The following is a 20,994-nucleotide window of genomic DNA, read 5'->3' on the forward strand; positions in this document are numbered from 1 at the left end:
CAAGGAATTCCCCGTTCAGAGGGGTGACAAAAAAAACACACGAAAGCAGGAGTGACGTGTTGGTAATATAAAATTGTATCATCTGTTTTCTCTTCCCTCTGTTGAACATTAATTTGGCTAGCTGATGTTTTAAGACACCAGTTTTCCTTTCAGCTAGAACAAACGTATAAATCAGCAACAAATTGAGGAATAACTCGTCCTTTCTGTAATATTTACACTCTTTCCTTGCTCAGACGCCAAGATGAAATCATGCACGGTTTCAAGCGAGGAAAATCCGTGTGTGTTTTCGGCTTTACTGTTTTTGGCAGATTTTCTAGTTCAATATCATAGCTACTGAAATTCAGTCATTGTTTTTGTGTGTGAAGCTGAGCTCTGCCGATCACAAGGTTGAATAAAGCTCACCTAGCTTTTCTACAGAGACACATTTATACTAAAGCGACGCGTGAGTGACTCCAAAGCCGACCTGTCATTAGGCCCGGTAGACACAGACCGCCTCCTTGTCTGTGCTTTTCACAGTACCACTCTGTTCTGTTCTGATTAACTCATTCCTGTTCACACAAGTCAATCATGGGTACACAAAGAGACCACAGAGACGCCGTGATATAGCACACCTTCTTGAAAAGGCTTCCCTAATTTGTTGTTTAGCCCCTCCTTGTCTGTATTAGCAGTAATTGCATTGCTCTTTGGATTTTAAGTGAATTTACCACAGCGATCATTTGTTTATTTATTTTTGCTATCTGTTCTTGTCGGCTCATGGCTGCATACAAAGTGCTGTCAGTCATTCACTTAGTGTGCCTTGTGCACCATTCTTCCATTTTGCACGCCCGTTGCTGAAGCTGAGCAGTAGAGGACACAAAAGTTTTACAAAATATTTTTAATTGGACAGAATGAATGACACCTGGCAGTGTGTCACTGTTTTCCTTTCCTTCATACAAGTATACCCTTTAACTCTGGCATCGTATGCAACGTCTTAATTTTGCATTTCCGAAACAGGGCTGCAGTGGTTTTTACAATAAGGCTTTCGTGGCAGTATGCATAAATATTTCCAGTTGCTACAAACTTAAAATGAATGAAAATGGAGAGAGAAGATAAATGTTTGCTTTAATTACAATGAGAATTTGCTGGCATCGATTTGCTGCTGCAACCCTAGTCATCACAGGCAGTTTGAAAATTGGCTAACACATGACATAACAGGGCAGAATATCAACGGAAGAAGGCTGAGCTGACCATAAATACGCGCTGATATAATAGGGAAAAAAACAGCGAGTTGCAAAAGTGGCATTGTGAACATTGTGGCCTGAGTAGAAACACACCTTAAGTTAAACTATCACAAGCAAAAGTCTAAGGTATTTACCCGCCTGTGCATTTCAGTGCCAGGAATTCCTAAACATTTATTGTGACAATCAAAAAGTAATATCCAAGTTTATTCTTTAGCCCTCCATATGAACATAATTACTTTCAATGTAAGCTGCTCCTGAGGAATATTAAGTATTAAAAAACAAAAAGAAAAAAAAAGACAATTCCCTTTTTCCACCAGGAGTCAGCTGGGACACTTGGGAGTAATACTGATTGTCCCAGGAGCCTTTGGCTCAATTCAGACTGTATGACTCAAGTGAAACAATTCAGAATTGTTTTCTGACTTGAGGTTCAGGACTGTTTGCATTATTTTTGGCATTAGAGTTGCTTGGAGTCCATCATTCCGTGCAAAAACATATGCCGTCGTTTATTCCGCCTCCTCTTCTTTAATGGCAGTCTTTCTTCTTGTACCTGTACAGTGTGTATACAGGAATATTTTTTTGTGTAAAATAAGGCAGGCGATTTAGTGAGCCACTGGCGAGGATCTAGTCAATGGGTCGGATCATCAGGCGCACAGACTTGAGCGAGTAGAACCCCCCTCCGTATTCGGCCCAGAAGGTGCCATCTTGAAACTTGCTGCGGTAAACTCCGCCGCTGTACCACACGCCATTCAGGTTGGTCTGGCCACATGCGTTGTACCACCAGCCGCCCTTGTGGAAGTGGGCGCAGTTGCCTTGAGGAGGAACACAATAGTAGCAGTCAAGAACAAGTGAAGCTGATAGATCAGTGACAACAACAAATACTTCATTATTGATAGCAAAGAAACTTGAAAAATCACAATTCAGTGCAAGTATCTATCTATATTTAATATTTATTTTTTCTATTTTTCACTTTTACTCCCTATATTTGAAACAACTGTTCTTTCTAGTCCTTGCGTATAATTGCTATGCTGCTTTTTTTCCAACTGTTGCGGATGACGATACAACATAAAACAGGCAGTGGTTGAAGTGTTGATTGAAATGGTTGGGGACATGAATCATGGACCATTAATGATGATGCAGTAGATTTAAAATATTCCCCATCCTTAGCCTTAGTTACAGGAAGAAAATTGTTTGATGTTGTTTGCTCCAAGATTGATTTGTTGCGCATGACTTGTCTTTTGCCAGCCTAAAACCACCAGCTGGTGGTCAACATATTTAATGCTATTTTTTCAGAGGAAATAATCAGCTAATTTTGCATAGTTTTGTTAATTAGTTCACAGCAATAGCAAATATATGGTTTTCGCTACACTTGTACTTTTAAAGCTCTATTTTTCCACAAGTATCTGTACTTCTACTAAAGTACAATGTGCGAGTATTTTTGCCACATCTGGCAGTCATGTACCTGAGAAGGCATCCTTGTCTCGGTCCAGCGTGGTGAACTGTTTGCCATTGTGGCTGGTGAAAGAGTCACCGGCGTTGCCCTGGTAGGCGCCCAGCCTCAGGCGGTAGCCCTCGCTCTCCGGCTCCAGGCGGAAGCTGCTGTACTCTGCATACACCTTCTTGCCGTTCCAGTCCTCCAACTCCACCATCAGTTTGTAGTCGCCCTGCTTGCCCAGGTTGTAGATGTTCTCCAGCCCGAGCCAGTGTTCGCCGTCAATGTTGCCAAAACCTCTCTGCGAGGGAAAGGGATTTTCATAATAGGGAGAGCTGAGTGATTAATTTTTGATAATAATTTTTGTAAAAGTGAAGGGAAAAAATGATGATCATGATGGGCCACTCAATTCCCAAGAAATGTAAGCAAGCGTACAGAGTGCTACTAATGCAATGCAATCTTATCAAAGACTTCTCAAACGTGGCTGAGGTCTGCAATCAAGTAAAACAGAAATGGGTGCCTTGCCTATGGAGAGGATAATTTGTATTAAAGCTGTAGCGGATTTGTCACAATGTCACCGTGGCTTATCTTAAGCAAATTCACAGCTGCAAAAGATGCTTTGCTTGTTGTTGCCCAACGGCGGTATTGGTTGTGTATCACAATGATGTCGTGAAGCAAAAGGCTGACGCATGGGAAGGATAAACACATGCTGCATTTCCATCTCAACCTACCAGCACTTTGCTAATTCTGTATATTTGCGTTACGGTCCCTGGCCACGACTGCCCTTTGTTTGAAAATATGCAGCTAAACTGTTTACAGTCACGGAATACGCGTTCATTTAGTGGCCCCGAAACGAACCCCCCAACAATCAATTTTCTAAAGCGCATGGCCTCATTGGGGTCGCAGGTCAGCTGGCGCCAACCCTAGCTGACTTTGGGCGAGAGGTGGGTTACACACTGGACTGGTCGCCAGTTAGTCACAGCTCTAAACGAACCCCAAAGACAAAATGCAGCTTGCATGTGATGTTTTTGTTACAAGTTTGACACATATTTATTAGAGACAAGGGATTTGATTCACATGAGTTGAATCAGGCCTGATTTGTGACTAAAATTCGGGAAAGATGTGATTTGACATACGCTTAAGCAACATGACTTAACAAATCTTACCTGTTTACATTTGAAAATGTGCATTTTCAAAGTTGTGTGCAATTAGTTTGTATCACATACCTTGTAGTTCTCCCAGTTGCGAAAGAAATTAACAGAGCCATCTCGCCTCCTCTGCAACACGGTCCAGCCGCCGTTGTCAAGGCCATGGTCGCACCAAACTTGTATTAGCCGCTCACTGCCGTCAGTCTTCAGCAGGTACATCCCACTGGTGGTGTGACCAGCTTTGCGCACCTGGAAACAATCCTTGAATGGACCTGAAGTTTAACAAAAAAGATAAATCTTATTGAAATAAAATTCCCCAATTAACTCTTTGACTGCCATAAACGTTATAAAACGTTTAGCATAAACCTAGGGAAGGGCGCCGAGGACGTTAAAAGACGTCCCCTATGTTTTTTTTTTTTTTTTTCAAAAACGGGTGCAGGAAAGCCTTGGGCAGCTGTGCTGAAAGAATCAGGCTGATCTGATTAGTCAAAGACTCGTTTTGGCCCCTAGAGGGCAGCGATGACTCTCTTTGCACAAGGTTGGATGGGCCGCCCACCGTGGGCGTCAGTAGAAGACGTGAGGCGGAGCTAGAGTGTTGAGGAGACAATGGCTGATCCAAGCCACAATGGCTTGACCAAGCAACCGGTTACAAGCAGCTCAGCTTGAGCATTTTTTTCAAAGACGGAAAGCATCAATCAATACTAAAAAGCGCATTGATGTCAACGATGATGATTACAACGAGCTCTACGCCAAAGTTGGAAGCTTTGGCCTGTTACTATCACGTAGTAAGCCTCACCGGCTACGCGCGGCTAGCGCGGCTAGCGCTGCTAAGGCCGGAAAACGCGCACAATAGCCGGCCGGGTACTTCTGCACAAGCGGACATTCGATCGGGCGATGGAGAGTTGGCATCGACCAATGCAGATTGATGTCAACGATGATGATGACAACGAGCTCTACGCCAAAGTTGGAAGCTTTGGCCTGTTACTATCACGTAGTAAGCCTCACCGGCTACGCGCGGCTAGCGCGGCTAGCGCTGCTAAGGCCGGAAAACGCGCACAATAGCCGGCCGGGTACTTCTACACAATCGGACATTCGATCGGGCGATGGAGAGTTGGCATCGACCAATGCAGATTGATTATGATGATGAAGATGACAACGAGCTCTACGCCAAAGTTGGAAGCTTTGGCGTGACTGTTATGAACAAGTAGTAAGCCTCATCGGCAAAGCGCGGCTAGCGCGGCTAGCGCTGCTAAGGCCGGAAAACGCGGAGCTGCACAAGCGGACATTCGATCGGACAATGAAGAGTACCCCGAGTCCAATGCATATTCATCGGAGGAGCGGGTACAGTCTGATCACGGAGAAGACACTGTTTCTGGACTACGATGCCACCATGAATGGAGTGGATAAAATGGAACAGAATATCTCCTACCAACCCGGTATAGCAACTGAAGGACACGGGGAAGCGAGACGTAACACCACCGTAACGTAACCGTAGCATGATCCTGATATTAGACGTGATGACACACTGCAGTATATACTTGCTATTCCCCGGAAAAAAACGGCCTGCAAGAAAGTGGCACACGCGAAGAGGCAATCTGTTGTGCAAATGCTGTTACGTCTCTTTGCACGCAGGAGAGTGTTACAAAAAGAAAAACTGTCGTTGAAACATCCACATATTTGTAAATAGCACCACAGTTGCACACATTTGTAAATAGTTTGCCAAATTGTTGTCAAATTGTTACACTGTTGAATGTAAATAAACGTATTTTGCTATCAAAAAACACTTTTTCATTCTTGGTGGTAGTGTTTTATAGAAGTAAAGCACTATTTAGGTGTTTGTGGCATCATTCATGGACAAAAAGAAGTGTCAAATTCACTAGAATGCATGAAATAATATCGTTTCACTAAAAGCTTGATTTCTCCGTATTTTGGTCCAACACGGGCGAAATTGGGTCAAACTAACCATTTTCTATTGTTGATTACTAAAGAACGGAATAAGGTAGAAACAAACTCTTTTTTTCTGATGAAAGATGAAAGTCCAATCTTTCATTTGGTAGTACGTGTGTTTCCATAGTCCAAACAGAACATTTTCTGTGGACCTTGAAAATCAGTCAAAATGCTTAAATCGGCTGGCACTGGCGGCATCCCTTTTCTGAAAACGTCTGGCAGTCAAAGAGTTAATAATGAACCTGCAAAACTAACTAAAAAGTAAAATACGCGAAACAAATTAAAACCAAGACAAACCTAATAAAATACAGAATGAGACTAAACAAAAATAAAATACAAAATAATCAAAACATAAATATAATGCACATAAATCTAAAAGTAAAGGGCAAAATAATGTAGAAATAAATGCAATAAATTATATATAATATAATATTTAAAGATAAGAAAATATAACATTGTAGCTTATTGTATTGTAATAAAAAGTACTCAGTTAACAGTTAAAATTACTTATTGTTAACCCCTTTTGACCCGTAGATCGTTCCAGTGGACATGACATATTCGCACGTCTAAACCAATAAAACGCATAATTTTGATGATGTCAACACTCCTGGTTCATGATTGGATAATAACTAACCAAGCAGTTAATTTGCATGATGTTCATGTTAAAAATGTTGCATATAAGCTTGGTAAGTTTACAACACATTACAGCCACATCATCCTGGCGTCCACTATAGCAACTAAAAACATGAAATAACATCAATGAAATATTTCAATGTTGTTCTTATGTGGAAAACAAGTCAAAATCAGCAACAAAAAAAGAAAGAAAGAAATTTTGCCCAGCAGAAAAAATGCGTGTCTGAAGGGGCTACAATTGTTCTAAAAATAATAAAATATAATATTAAGAAATAAAAAAAATAATGGGAAATAAAGTGGAAAAAAGTGTCCAAGTCTGGAAGGGTTGCAAAACATCTCCTTTCAGCCGCAACCCTCCAAACATCCTGCCGCCTAAAGCCATCCAAACACACTTTTGATTGTTGTGTGAATGAATATTCACAAGCGCATGGCCCTAAAGCAGAAACAGCTGAATCATCCCACAGCGTTTCCTCCGTTTACCCTTGTGTGAGTGTTAATAAACCAGCATGAACGTCTGTGTTGCGTGAGGGGCCTAAAGGCCTATGGAAGATGGTTTTCTCAGCTGACTGTGGGATCACCCCAGAACCGACATCAGGCCTCCGGTATTTATACCTTAAACCTCCCTTACACAAGCTTCTATTTTTCTACTGATGGGTCTCCTATCCATTCCCCTATTCTTCATTTCTGTCAATGTCATGTCACGTTGTGCAAACACAAGCACTGAAATGTTGAGATTTCAAACAAAATCAACCCACAAAGCCACAGCGGTTTCAAAAAGGGCTTAAGTAGTCCAAACTGTGGTCTGCTAATGTGTATTTATAGTAATGGTGAGCATACGTAGACCTTACTCTATTAGTGGTCAATGTTGAATCTTGTGGGGGGGGGGATAATACCTTTTTCATTCCCATCCTAACTGTCAGTTCAGTATGCTGAGGATATTTGTTTCAACCACTGTACACTAATGACAATGAAATGAAAGGATTATTTTAGTCATAAACTATTCTTTGTGAAGGATCTTCACCAAAACCCCCTGGTTTGTTTGTTCAACCATATGCACATAAAACAAGGAATCTGTCAGCGCTGCTGTTATAAGCCCAGTATTTAAACCTACAGTATGGATGAGACTAGTTAAGTACGGGGGTTACGGGAGGCAAATATTATAGAATTGGGATGCTTTGGTTTTGTGCACTCCTTGTGTTTTATTATACACAACATGCTCGTGTAGCCTGGATGTTCAAACTCTAGTAAGGATTTGTCAGGCTAGATCTAGTTCCTTCTCCTTTTTGGACCAAAATCTAGAGTAATTGGGCACATATGCTCACTGAAGGGCGGCCAAAAGAGGACTGGATGATTTCACTGTCTCAATTACATGCCAAGGATGCATCAAATATATTTTTGTCTGCACGCTAAAAGAATATTCACGATGGTAGTCTGTCAACAGTTATTCAAGCAAAACGAGGGAGAGTCATGATCGATAGAACAACTATAGGTTGAATTGCCAATCAGTTAGCATGTCAGTACTATCTGTCTGATTGTTCTGAACTGCGCTTTCTTTGCCAAATGCATATTGAGCAGAATTATGTTGCCCAGGGGAGTTAACGGAAGTATCCTTGGACAGGTCAAGTTCCCGTCGGTGACGTCATGTTGTTGTTCTTAAGATCACTGTCAAAAGCGCCAGTGGCTGGTAGTGGCCAATTTATCATAACGTCTTCATATGGTTTTGCTGGACTTGCTCCCTTCAAGTATCTCCTTCAGCAAGTAAAATGCATGCACTATAGGGTTTCAATCTGGAAACGGACTTGGCTATTCTAAAACCTTCCATTACTTGCCAAATTAACTTTATTTTTATTTTTATTTTGGATGTCGGGACTCTGGACCACTGTAAACTGAAGACCCGCATGTTTAACTAGTACCCACCGTCAGAAGTAAGCGTTCCCTGTGGCGGTGGAGGGTCAATTCCAAAGGGGCTCGGAGTGGCCGAGTTTGTGCGTGATCCTCTCGAAAACCCCCGGTTGTTGTGATCCCGTTGTATTTCGTTGGTGAAACGGTTGTTTACTGGTATCGTCTGCGGCACCACCTGAACCAGCGGCGGCACCGCAGGCAGATCACTGCGCCCCACCGGCCTCAGGCATTGCTCTTCCAGGGCCGAGATGAGCACGGACTGGTTGTTGACTACCGCGGCCATGTTGGCGAAGCGGGCCTCCAGCTCCCTGTACCTGGAGTTCAGCCGCATCATCTCGGAGGTCACGTTGAGGACACGGTTCTCCAGCTGGGCCAGCTCCAGGGAGTTGTCCCGCTTCCTGATGATCTCATGCAACAGCTGCATGTAAAGCTGGGTCACCCTTGAGTTCATGTTCCTGCTCTCTTTCCTCAGCAGCTTCATCTCGTTCACCAGGTTGCCGTCCACGTCCACCACCAGCTGCAGTGTGTCGATCTCACGCCGCTGTTTGCTCAGCACCTCCCGCACGTCCGCAAGGTCCATGCGGGTCACTCTTTCCTTGTCTGGCTCGGGGCCTGTGGAGCTGGCACAGATTGGACCTGATAACACATGACGTATGCAGGCAGGCAGTGAGAAGTCAATATTCACAGGCATCTTTAAGGAACAGGCAGAAACTTTAAGGGTTCAAACCTGTAATTTTCTGCTCAGGCACTAGGAAGGTGTAGGAACACTTTTTGGCATCGGGATCTGCAGGAGCTCTTTTACTTCTGTGAAGAGACGTCCTCCGGGTTTCCCTGGAGTTCCTGCAGGAACTTTCCTCCCAAAGGGAGAGGCAGAGGAGGGCGCACAGGCTCCACATCAGCCCCTGCATTGCTCTTTTGGTGGGTTGATGGACAGCTACTTGTGCTCCCCTCCTCCAAGGCCCCTTGCGCCCACCTGCATGAAGACGAGACCTTTAAAGTCTATAGTTTCTTCCAGTTCGGGTCCGTGAGCCGTAACTAGGGGGTCAGCCAAAACATTTGCAATAAAATGCACATACAGCAACTTAATGTAGGGACTGGTGACCAATAAAACATGAATGATAAACCTGTTATTCTTCCCTACCTCAGCTTTGGCCCAACGAAAAGCTCTGATTTAATTGTAACATAATCTAAATATGACATCCAAGTGTGGATTGGCATTTTTATTTTCGGACCAAAGGCCAAAGTCAACTCCTGCTCATCCACGACCCTAGTGAGGTTAAGCGGTTCAAAAAATGAATGGATGGAGGCGTATAATTGTAGGAATTTTTATAACAAAAGGCATAATTTTTTCACGATTATATTTATCTTTTTTGTTTTAGACTGAAGGTGTCTTTTCCATAATAAAAAGCACAATATTAGGAGAATCAAGTTGTATATTTGAAATTCACTTAAAATATATTTTCTTCCTCATTCATATTAAATATTACAATATAAATTAAAACTTTATTCTTTTTTTCTTGTGTTAGTCACGTTTGATTGGTGCTAGGATTGTCAAGAGGGTCCTTAGACAAATGCCTCCTTTGTAAGGCATAGTTGTATTTGCGATAGTTGGATCCAAAAAAGTATTTGAGAACCACTGCAACAATGGCTCTCAAATTAGCCTTGACTGACAAAAGGAAACCGCCGTGGTATCGCGTGCACACCAGAGTTGGTGACGACCTTAAGCTATTAAAGTGAAGGCGTTTGACGCTTTTCAGTGAGTGTCTGTTTAAAGAAGTGTCAGTAGCATTCCGTTTTGTTTGCATGAAAAGACCTGAAAGAACACATTTGGATGGCCTGCCAACTGGAGGTCTGTTTTCTGTCTGTTGGTTCCCGCACTTAGACACCCTGTTTATCTGAGGGCCTGTAGGTTAAGAACCAATGTGTGGTGACTGATGACTGAGCTTTATCTTTGCTACCTATTCTCACACTTTGCTTTCTTAGCAAACTTCTTGTGTTGTACAGTGAGTGTTTTTTTTATTTTACATTAGAAAAATCTCACAGTGCACCACAAAATAAAAATGTCTCTCATGGTTGGTAATATCACGGAAAATTGCAGCTTGGCAAGTGGTTGATACACAGGTTAATGGTACCTTATGCCCACTAGTGGAAGATAATTTAATTGTTGTGCCGGTCATTATATGTAGCTGACACAGTTAACAATTTTAGGAATGATTAATTGGTTAGAAATCACTATTACAGTGGAATGCAAAACTAATAACATCTTTGACAGCAGGAATGTCTGTGCAATCTTTTATTCCTGGACCCTTGGCAATCATCACAACTCTTTCCTCCATGGTTCTGTATTTAAAACAAACTTCTCATGTGTGTCTATTTTAAACAGGTGTGGGAGTGTGTATTATGACGTTCGCCTTTTAAACATGAAAGTGTAGCACCACTTCTTCGAGATCAATAATAAATTTGCCAGCAGCATTTAAGCTTTTCAAATTGCCTCGTCATTGCAATTTCATCCATAAAATGTCAAACATGATTTCTGTTTTACTCTGGTGTGTAATCGTGTACCCAGAGGCTCTTAAAAGGGGTTCAAGCCCCACATTCTTAGCGACAATCACACACTATGATTTAGTGTAGCTGAGTGACCGCTGGATTTACATTCATGCCCATTTCTGTATGATGATGTATATTCAATTATGCCACTTGAGAGGAAAAAATGGGAAGTGTGCCACTTGAACGTTGCAATGTAAATCCATGTTAAGATGGAGTCAGAACTCAGAAGACCATATATCTTTCAACAAATTACTCTTTATCCTCATTTAGTGTTAAATCTGTTTCTGTTTCCCATCAACCGACTGGCACAGCAACGATGACGCCAGTCCACTTAGCTCCCTGGCCTTGGTCTTGCCTTCTTCTAATCCGGCTGCATCACTCCTGACAGTCTGTCCTGACTCATGGCAAAGACCACGAAACCCTTCTGTGTCTCCCCTTAAGACGTCATTGTGGTTCTTGAGGGATTCTGACAACTCTTCCCCCCTCTCCCTTGGATCTATGTTCAGAAGGGACCGGATTATGGCGATTATGGATTATGCGTGTGAGTGACTATCCGGATGTGTTACAAATCTTCCCAAAAGGCTAGACGACAGCCAGTAATGACTTAGGCAGCAGCAATACAGTAAACCAACACTACTTGCAGGGGATATGGACAGAGCCCTGCCACAAAGAAATAAAAAAATCTGAGTAATTAACCGCCCCCAAAATGATGATAATTGCCAATTATGATCCCAAAACATTTTAGTAAAGCTTCAATTTCAGCTTTAGGCCTACTCTTAAAAATAAAAATAAAAATTCATCAATTTCCTACAGCAATGACGTAAATAGAATTTGTGTATAAGTGAGAATGTGCCTTAGTCTATAAATATACTAACACAGTAGAAACGTCATAATTAGTCATTATTTGCATGGGAAAACACTTGTAGGGTATAAGCACATTATAAGACAATGACACATGTTTTTGGACTGTTGGGAGAGCCAGCGTACCTGGATTGGCTCATTGATTAAAAAGAAAATAAATTATTTTTCCTTTTTACCCTGTTCATATTTGCACTCGTTTTGCAGTCAGTTTCCTCTCATGTAATCACACTTTCTGCCCTCTTCCCACTCTTCCTCTTTGCGGTTTTAGCTAAATCACTTTGACTGAAAGCGATTTGGCACACAAAGGGAAACTTGATACTGATTTCTCTCCCCAAATGGCAACAGGATTAATTCCATCTCCTGTCTTGTTCGTCACTCTCGACAGATGCGCTTGTTCAATAACAGAGCTGTGAAAGCAGCAAAAATCAGCATGCAACAAAAGAGCCGCCGCAGGCCCCCAACCCCGCCCGCTTTACAATATATTTTGGCAACAGGACCAGCGCCATAAGTCTTTCTAAGTGCACAGCCGGGTCCTCAACCTTCTAACAGTTATTAACAGGCCTCTCCTCCCGGCTCTCTATTTCTGCACTGTGGTTTAATTCAGCTACCTTGCTGTTTTTGGCACTGCCATGAAAGGAACAACTGTATTTTGTAATGTCACCTTCTTGCTTTGTACTTTGATCACACGCTCTTTCGACCTATGGGGATTTTTCAATCATTTTCAGTTGAACATTGGTGGGCTAATTTTTAATTTTTAAATCAAACATTAGGGCCAGGTCCTCCAGGTCATTTGGCAATAAGGTTTAAAATTATTATTATTATCAAAATGTATTATTATTATCAAAAATGTAATTCCCCACCCATTTTAACACGACGCTATGATTACCAGGTGTCGTCTATAAATTACTTTTTAAACTTGATTCTTTTAATAATCTGGAGCTTTAGGCCTTTTTTCCAAGAACGTTTTTGTGGGGGGGGGGACAAAAACTGCCACTTTGCTAAAGTACCAAGGGGGGACTCATTTAATCAATTTGACAGAGTGAAAAATGGCGTTATATTGGCCTTGGCAGAGGTGTGCGCTGTACGAGTCCTGCTAGTTCCTGAGATTTATGGACTCATTTAAAGGTTTTTCACCCTACTTGTTTACAATGAAAGCAACTCTTTGTCTCTGACAGCATATATACAGGAGCTGAGGTTTTTTTTTTTCTCCGCATCCATCCTTTAATAATTAAAGCGTTCGGTAGCAGCTTATTGGACTAACCGATGGTTGAAGTTGTTTTCCTGCTATATACGTATATTGGTACAAATGTAAATTCTTCCATGTGTTGCTGGTTGCCGCACAGCTGAGGAGAATTTTTTTGGCTTATAACGTTGGAAATAATAGTATACATATGTTTGAAGGAGTGGGGGGAAGAAATGAAACTGCTTACGTTTTTACTAGAGAGAAAATCTCCTATTTGGTTTACAATTATATATGTGTGTGTGTACACTAAGTTTTCGTGCACACTTCCTGGTTTGTAAAGTAAAACAAAACAAAAAAGTCAGACTTCCCACTTTCTTCTTGTCCTCGAATGCAGCACTAGACCGCCATTTTGACTTGTGACCTAAGCTCGGAATTGTCTATTCTGATTAATATTGCGTTTGTGGAATACGAGTTAAGCAGCAAAATCCATCTCAGGGAGCGGCCATTTTGCCACTTGCTGCTATTTGGTTTACAATTATATTGGTGCGTGTGTGTGTGTGTGTGTACACAATTGTTCAACATATTTTGATGATGTCATGAATAATGATGATCACATTGTATATCCGATGTCTGTTTCAGTCAATTACAAGGGCAGATAGCCTTCTATTACATTTGGTAGAGGCTTCATTCGGGTCTTAGGATATGCAGTTCTATGCATTTTGACGACTTCTCGGATGGGACCATGCGGGAGAAAAGTATTATTGTGTCTGCACGGTTGTTAAATCGTGGGCCACACAATAGTTATGGCTAGTCATATCAATATATAATCACTTCATCATAATATTAAGTGTACATAATTGCCTCTGAAATTTTTTATCGCGTATATTGTTAAAACCATATAGAATTTTAAATTGAAAGACATGAAATTGTGAAATATTAAATTATGGAACTACCGGTATTGTGCAAATTAGGTTTTGAGGGGGAAAATATCTCTAAAAAGTAAAGATAAAATGCATATACTGCTAAAATTCAAAGTGCAAATCTTTTCAACCAATGAACTTGAAGTAGACACTTGATTTTCTTTAGTCTTGCTTAGTTTTGGACCACAAAAAATGTAGTAAGCCCAATCTGGCCGCCCAGGCCTTGAGTTTGATTCCTTATGATATAGGGTACATCCATACTTGTTTCAAACTCATTCATTATATGTTTTATGACCAACAAGAGTTCATTTTTCAAGTCTTGATGCATTTTCCACTCATCAGGTGATGTGGATTGTTCCATGCACCAATCCTTACTGTCTGCATTGATTTACCAAAGCTGTAACCTGGGAAAAATTTATATTTTTTATAGCCCATTTACTGTTTTTTTTCCCAGAAGAAAAAAAAAAGATCCCCCATCTGGAATTTTGACTCTCCCATTTGTCCGAAAGGTCCCAGAAATCAACAACAAATGATCAATTTTTTAGATTTAAATGAAAAAAAAGTCACCCCTTTACACACGAACTCATTGTTGAGCTCTCGTCCAAGCCTTTGATTATGACATCATATCACCAGCCACTGTTTGTGTGATGCACAAACGGACTCCCCTTCGACTTGCTGACACAGATGTTACAGCTCTAACTTCCAAATAGTGTTGGAGGAGTGGGAGAGAGAAAGTGTCGGTAAGCAGACAAAATCCATGATGTGAGGGTGAGCACAGCATGCCGGCTGACCTTTTCAGACCCAAATATGCAGCCCACTAAAATAAAAAATACCTTCCAAGAAATTAGCCGTCGTCACCAGCGTGGGATGGAAAATGCTTTTGTGTTGCCTTATGAGCGGCAGTGTTTTACGTCTTGCTGTTAAACGGCACATGTGGGACATGTTAAAAAAATTTTTTTTGAAAAGGCGCTGCGAAGTGTTTTCTTCACAAATGGGACTCAAGACAGCAGTTGCCGGGGTCTTCCCTTGGGATTAAAAGGTGAAAAATGGCGGAGGGAGGTAGAATGGAGATGTTTTCCCAGATTAAGTAGCTCACTTTGGAGGAGACGTCTCACTAGTTGGCTACTGAGTTCTATCTATCTCACCTTGGTAGTCGCCCCCAAAAGAGGCCCCCCAGCACCCCCATCTGTTTTCCTTCTTGTAGTGAAACCCTAAACATGTTGGTTGATGGTCAGGTCAGAGGTCTTTACGCTGGATTAGGGTGCAGCCCCACCCTTCCTCCAGCTCACTCCTTTCTCGCCCCCCAACATCCATCTGCTGCTTCAATCAATTGCTCTTTGTGGGGAGGTTCTGTCATCCATTTGCCTCCATACAAGTTAATTTAAGCAACAGGCATTGGCCAGTGTCAGATTCTGACTGTGTGATAGCCATGATAAAAAAACATTTTTGTGTTTTCAGCGTGTCATGGTATTGCAATTACAGATTTATTATTTTTTAAAGTTTGAAAGGAGACAAAAGGAGTTCCATTGCCTCTGTTCAACTTCTACAGTGCAGAGTAGTTCACGGTCTGTCACACTCGGTCAAGATAAGGACCCTCCCAATCTCCCAACACCCTGCTCCATCACTGCAGGACGCACACAACCTCCTGTGTGCTCGCCTTGAACACACACAGGCATTGTATCAAATCCTGTTAAATAGTGGAAATTCCCTCTGTAGGAGCCCCTTGTGGTGGGTTCCCCCCTCTTGACGTAATCTAGCGAGTGACGCTGGGAAGGTGAGGCTCGAGCCGCCCGGGGATCCGGGGTTGAGTGGAGAACCAGGAGTGAATTAAAGCCCTTAATTGTAAGGACTCACATCTGGTATGGTTTCTCCTCACTGCACATTCATCCCAGAATGAGTGATAATGTTAGTGTTGAATTCAAAGTTTCCATAACTACCCCTCACATACTTTGTTAGATTCCTCCTCCTAATCCTGTGATGACCTGTCCTGTCAACTGTGTCCAGGCTTCTCATTACCAGCGAGCAGCTATTAACAAGACTGGATTTACACTGTAGGCCCAAGTGCCCATTCACATGCACGCCAATTGGGGCAGATATCCAATATATATTAGATTTAGATGGTTTCCACCAAAGTATACAGTTTGGATTGGTAAACCTTCTTGTGTTGATCTGTTACATGGATCAAATTCATCCATTAATCCAGTTGCTATACATGTCACAAAAAAATTCATAACAGAAAATATGTCCTTTTACACCAAATCGAGCAAAGGCAGTAGCCAAAACTGTTTGTGACGCATCTTTCAATCATATAATTTCACCTCGGATAATTTTGACCTCGATTGTGTGTTTCGTGACTTATGAAATATCGGACTATGACAATCACAACACTATGGGAGAGAAGAGTGGCGGGTGTGCTGTTAGTAACTACTGAATGTCCATTTTCTTTAGCACTTGTCCTCATTGTGGAGTTTCTTCCCAGCTGACTTTGAGCAAGAGACAAACAAAGTACATCCTGGACTAGTTGCCAGCCATTCACAAGAAATAAATGTTGGCGGAAACGAGGCTTCATTGCTTTGTCTGTTAGTTGATCAACCGAGACATCTGTTAGAGATCTTGGATATCTGCATCCATGAGAAGGTTCTCGCACGTGGCCCGAGGTCGAACGTTGAAATAATTCAGCCGGCTCTGACTGAGAGAGCTATCAATCTCCGTCCGGACTTGCTAACCTGTGCTTGAGAGCCAGTCGTACACTTGCCGAATGTCTTAGAAACTACCCGCAGTCTCAGGTGAGAGCTGGAATGTCCTGGATGTTGGTCAAGCATCTGCTCCCTCTTTTTATATCTGTGTCTTGCCTTACCCTCTCATTTTCCAGACTTATTGGAGCTATGGATAAATATTATGATTTACTCTCTACTTTCGGAACGCAAGGTCTTTTCTCCTTATTACCGTTTTACGCATATTCCAAAAGCCTGTCCTGGTAGTTGACAACAATCACAGATGTGCTGTCGCGTGGAATGTTTTCCACCAATAATCCATAATCGGCCTCTGGGCTTGATCCCCAACCTCATTGAATACCAAGGGTACACTGTATATTGCTGTAACGTCATTGATTCCACCTGGGGTTGAACCAGCCTGCCTCAGGTGGTTCTGTGACTTTAAGAAAAAAACAAACAGGATCTTACAATCTCCCCCATCTGATCGGGTCAACCTTCCTCAAGTGTTTTGGCAGGAATGTTGCTTCCTTCCTCTTGTGCTTTCTCTCCTTGTTGCTGCTAGGCAAGTCGCATATTAAATGCCCCTGCATGATTCTTGAATTGAGTGAATCCTTGTCTGCATTGACACAGATGTCATGCGAGAGTCACGTGTGTTCCTGCGCCTGTCACCGTTTACCGAACAAACATTAGACCCGCTAAATAGTTCTGTCTCAAGCTTCTAGGCAAATATCTGCAGCCTGTCCACACACACACACACACACACACACACTCATGTGTTCAAGGAAAACGTACTCGTACCTTTTTTTTAGAGGAATGAATTTGCGCGTCCTGCAGTTAGGGTTTGCCGTGTGCGCTGTGTTGTGATTTCACCGAGCAGCAGCGTCCAGGATTCATCTCTCTTCTTCTCTTTTGCCCTGTTGCTGGCAAAATAGACGTGGTATTCTAACTGCTGAGGCCTCCTTCCCAAATATGTGCGCCCGGGCCAAGGTTCATGAGCCGGCCTCTCGCACAGACTGAACTCTTGACAACGGATGCCTCCAGTTTTTCCACAAAAGGATGGGGGTGATTTAAGGAAGGGAGGGAAGGGGAGGAGGAGGAGGAGTGTGGGAGTTTCAGATTGCCACCCACCCTCCGTCTTTTTTACCCCTCTGTTTTCTTTGGAGTGGCTCGGCCTACTTCTGATGCCACTGATTGGAGAAAGAGGAATAACATTTTTTAACTCACTACTTGGCCCCCCCAAAAAAGTCATAATCTCTCAGGCTCATTCCAAAGCAACAGGGGGCGCAATTGCTCTTGAACTACAGCTAGCATTTTAGCATGCAACAGAATACAGTAGGTTCATCGTGGTGCATTCATGAACTAGGAATAGGACAAATATTCTCTATACTAGTACAGTGGTCTGGAACCTGCGACTCTGGAGTTATATGTGGCACTTGACTTTATTCTCTCTCCTGCGGCTCCTAGTGGATCTCTTTAAAAAAAATATATATAAAAAATACCGGAAGTAGAATTTTTTATTTCTTTTTTTTACATTTTTTAATATTTTTTTTACATTTTTTTTTTTAGATAAAATATTTAAATAATAATAATAAAAAAAGAAGACAAAAGGTAATAAAAGGAATCTGAAGTATTGGATGTGCAGATTATGTTTCTTCCTCCATGATATGCTCAGAAAATGGTCGCCAATTCTGAATGTTAAACCTGTTTCAATATTTCCAATCTCAAATCCTTGTGTGAGGTCAACATCGATTTTTAGGGCATTTCAATCACTTCCAAAATTTCTACTAGTACAGGAGTCAGTAACCTATCCTGTCAAAAGAGCTATTTCAGGCCAAATAAACATTAACAAAAAAATCAGTCTGATAGAGAGATATATATATACATATATATATACACACACACACACACATACTCGCGACCAGATATACCGCATGTAACATTAGTTCGCCGTCACTCATTTGTGGATCATGAGATTAGAGGAGACGCAAGGAGCAGGACTGAGAACAACCCACCAAATTTGGCCTAATTACCGTTATGCGTTTACCCTAATTTACCTGATTGCTGCTCTTTCAGACGACTGCCTCGCGTCTTCCAGCCTCCTGATTGCCCATTTTCTCCTCCTGTGACGGCTCATTATTACAAATTGCTGCTGGCAATACCACAGGCTGATTGGTGGTTTTATTGGACCGATCCTTGCTCCGGGTGTATTGTCTAACCCTGCCTACTCTCCTCTTATCGTCACCATCATCTACTTAGAACAAAACCGCAGACGGCAACGTTTTCTTTCTGTCTCAGAGATTCAGACGAAGATATTCCATGACCTCATTCATACTTTATGCATGTTTTGTCACTTGCAATCATCTCCGGTAGTACACGTGTGTGCGCATTCCATTCAGGTTGAAAATACTGTTGATATTCTCGAAGTGTTTGGTTGAGCCTGTAGGAGATCGCACCTCCGTCCATGTTTTTACTCTTTCACCTCATTTTACACCAACTGTCGCCTTTCTTATAGGATCCAAACAATGCGGGTCTGCTAGAATGAAGCAAGCCAAGGTGCAAGCTGACATGTCAGATGTGCGATGAGTTGTCTTCCATCTGCTCTCAATTTCATTGTTAAAGAGGAGATATTACGGGAAATTGACTTTTAATAGCCTGGATACACATGATTGTGTCTTTATAATACGTGGTATGTACTGTGTTATGCGGACAAATTTGTCCAAGGCAAAATGGGGGCAATGATCAGTTAAAGGAATATTTTCAGGTCCACAGAGAGTTTGCTCAGTGTTACTTGTCGACTGTCCACACGCACCCCTCGAACCTGGCATGCGACCCCGTTAGCGCTCCCAGTCTTGTTTGTGTATTTGTCTTTGCTTTGTAATGGGCTGAGCTCCCAGGAAAATGTGTGTTTTTGTTACGCCGCCAACAGATGGCTCTTGTCCTCATTTGGCTCACAGCGAGGCGTTCAACCCGATGCGATGAAGCTTAATCCGAATCCCTTCCCGTCTCTCTCTCAGGGATGTACCTGTCCGACATGACCTACGTGGACTCTGCCTACCCGTCCACGGGCAGCATCCTGGAGAACGAGCAGCGCTCCAACCTGATGAATAACATTCTCAGAATCATATCGGACCTGCAGAGATCCTGTACCTATGGTGAGCTAAAAATTTAACACAGTTGTGGAAATAATGCTCTATCATACAAAGCTGTTCTGTATAAACGGCACTGACAGTTTTGTGACTACTGTCCATGGCTCTTTTCTGATTAAACAACTTCAACATGGTATGGGGGGACGTAGTTGACCTGAGACTTTTCCACCTATCAATTATAGTTTCAGAGGCAGGATGCTGCCTCGTTCATACATTCCAGACTTGCTAGCAAAAGCAGAAAATTGACGATTTATTGAGATCACATGAAAAACATTTTTCAAATAGTTTTAGCCCTCCCACAATGCAATTTTCTGCTTTTCGGAGGCAGTATTAGACCCCTAACCAAAGGTAGCAGATTGCCCGTGTAAAGGGTGTTTTGCAAGTTTTTGCCGTTTTCCCCTGCTTTTGTATCAACAGCTCTGACATTATAATGTGGCGGGCAAAGTTGACCCAGCAGTTATCCACCTTCTGACATATTGATTCGAGTTTGGTAAAAACATTTCCGATTCAATTCACTTCAGTTCAATCCCATATAGATTAATTATGGAAAATCAGTTATTCTTAAATGTCAAGGATATGATTAAAAAAATCCACAAATATTTAATTCCAAGATAAATTTTGCGGAGGCAGTAACTGGTCAAATGTTTAAGTGTATTAATGAAAGTAACATGTTATAATCACTGAAGTGTTACACAAGCATTGACATCAGCAAGGATGAGATGAAAATATTTTCATAATTCTAATTTAATAATTGTAAATATAAACTTAAAATATTCTGAATTGTCTTAAAGTGCAATAAGTCGGGCCTTTCATAAATGTAAGAAAATACAGTAAATTTCAAGAAAACTAAGATACGAAATCGGTTCCTTAAATTCTATTTTCTTAAGAATTTATAGGGAGAGAAAAAGAGATACTTAAATAATTGATTCAGGGTTTTATGAATTTGATTATTTATTTATTTTTTACCCAGGCCTACATTCTGGAACAGTTTTCTGCTAATTTTAATGCCTTTTTTTCCATGATAATTACATTCTGCTCTGGCACAAAATGCGATTGGGAAATCGATCCATAATTCTGCAAGATTGTGAATTCACATTAAAGTCGCTGGTACCGCTCTGTTGCCTTGGATGCGATTTTCGTGTGAAAGTGGCCCCAGCATAGATCCAAACTTCACTCCTTAAACCACTGATTTCTCACACAGGCTCTCTCCGTGTATCTTTCAGATATCCCACTCTTGCCTCACATACAAAAGTATCTCAACTCAGTCAGGTACATTGAGGAGCTGCAGAAGTTTGTGGAGGACGACAACTACAAGTAAGTGGCCGCTCAGTTGGCAGCATGCAG

At 41.8% G+C, this 20,994-nt stretch overlaps 2 protein-coding genes across 4 annotated transcripts in view; one reads left to right on the top strand and one right to left on the bottom strand.

Annotated features, from left to right (window-relative positions):
* ralgps2 (Ral GEF with PH domain and SH3 binding motif 2) overlaps positions 1–20,994 on the top strand; it is a 56,615-nt gene that overhangs the window by 27,218 nt on the left and 8,403 nt on the right. For all 3 annotated transcript variants that reach the window (XM_086089374.1, XM_086089375.1, XM_086089376.1), the window contains exons 10-11: positions 19,519–19,656; positions 20,874–20,964. In XM_086089374.1, coding sequence (XP_085945500.1) covers positions 19,519–19,656; positions 20,874–20,964 — 229 coding nt within the window. The remainder of the gene's footprint in view (positions 1–19,518; positions 19,657–20,873; positions 20,965–20,994) is intronic.
* Positions 860–17,528, bottom strand: angptl1a (angiopoietin-like 1a). The gene is made up of 6 exons (XM_086089891.1): positions 17,303–17,528; positions 9,007–9,252; positions 8,295–8,915; positions 3,876–4,069; positions 2,680–2,950; positions 860–2,029 (listed from the first exon to the last, which is right to left on the bottom strand). Exons 2-6 carry the CDS (start codon positions 9,185–9,187, stop codon positions 1,842–1,844), a joined length of 1,455 nt encoding a protein of 484 aa, XP_085946017.1. The 5' UTR covers positions 9,188–9,252; positions 17,303–17,528; the 3' UTR covers positions 860–1,841.

The sequence above is a fragment of the Leptonotus elevatus genome, chromosome 11 (genome assembly GCF_054856555.1).
Source record: "Leptonotus elevatus isolate MCC_2025b chromosome 11, RoL_Lele_1.0, whole genome shotgun sequence".
Lineage (NCBI taxonomy): Eukaryota > Metazoa > Chordata > Actinopteri > Syngnathiformes > Syngnathidae > Leptonotus > Leptonotus elevatus.

Bases quoted from the DNA above. Each gene is read 5' to 3' on its own strand.
- angptl1a (XM_086089891.1), bottom strand. From the start codon at position 9,187: ATGCAGGGGCTGATGTGGAGCCTGTGCGCCCTCCTCTGCCTCTCCCTT. The intron at 8,916-9,006 runs GTTTGAACCCTT...ATGTGTTATCAG, and splicing joins GCCTGAGCAGAAAATTACAG to GTCCAATCTGTGCCAGCTCC. The intron at 4,070-8,294 runs GTGGGTACTAGT...GTTAAACTTCAG, and splicing joins GGGAACGCTTACTTCTGACG to GTCCATTCAAGGATTGTTTC.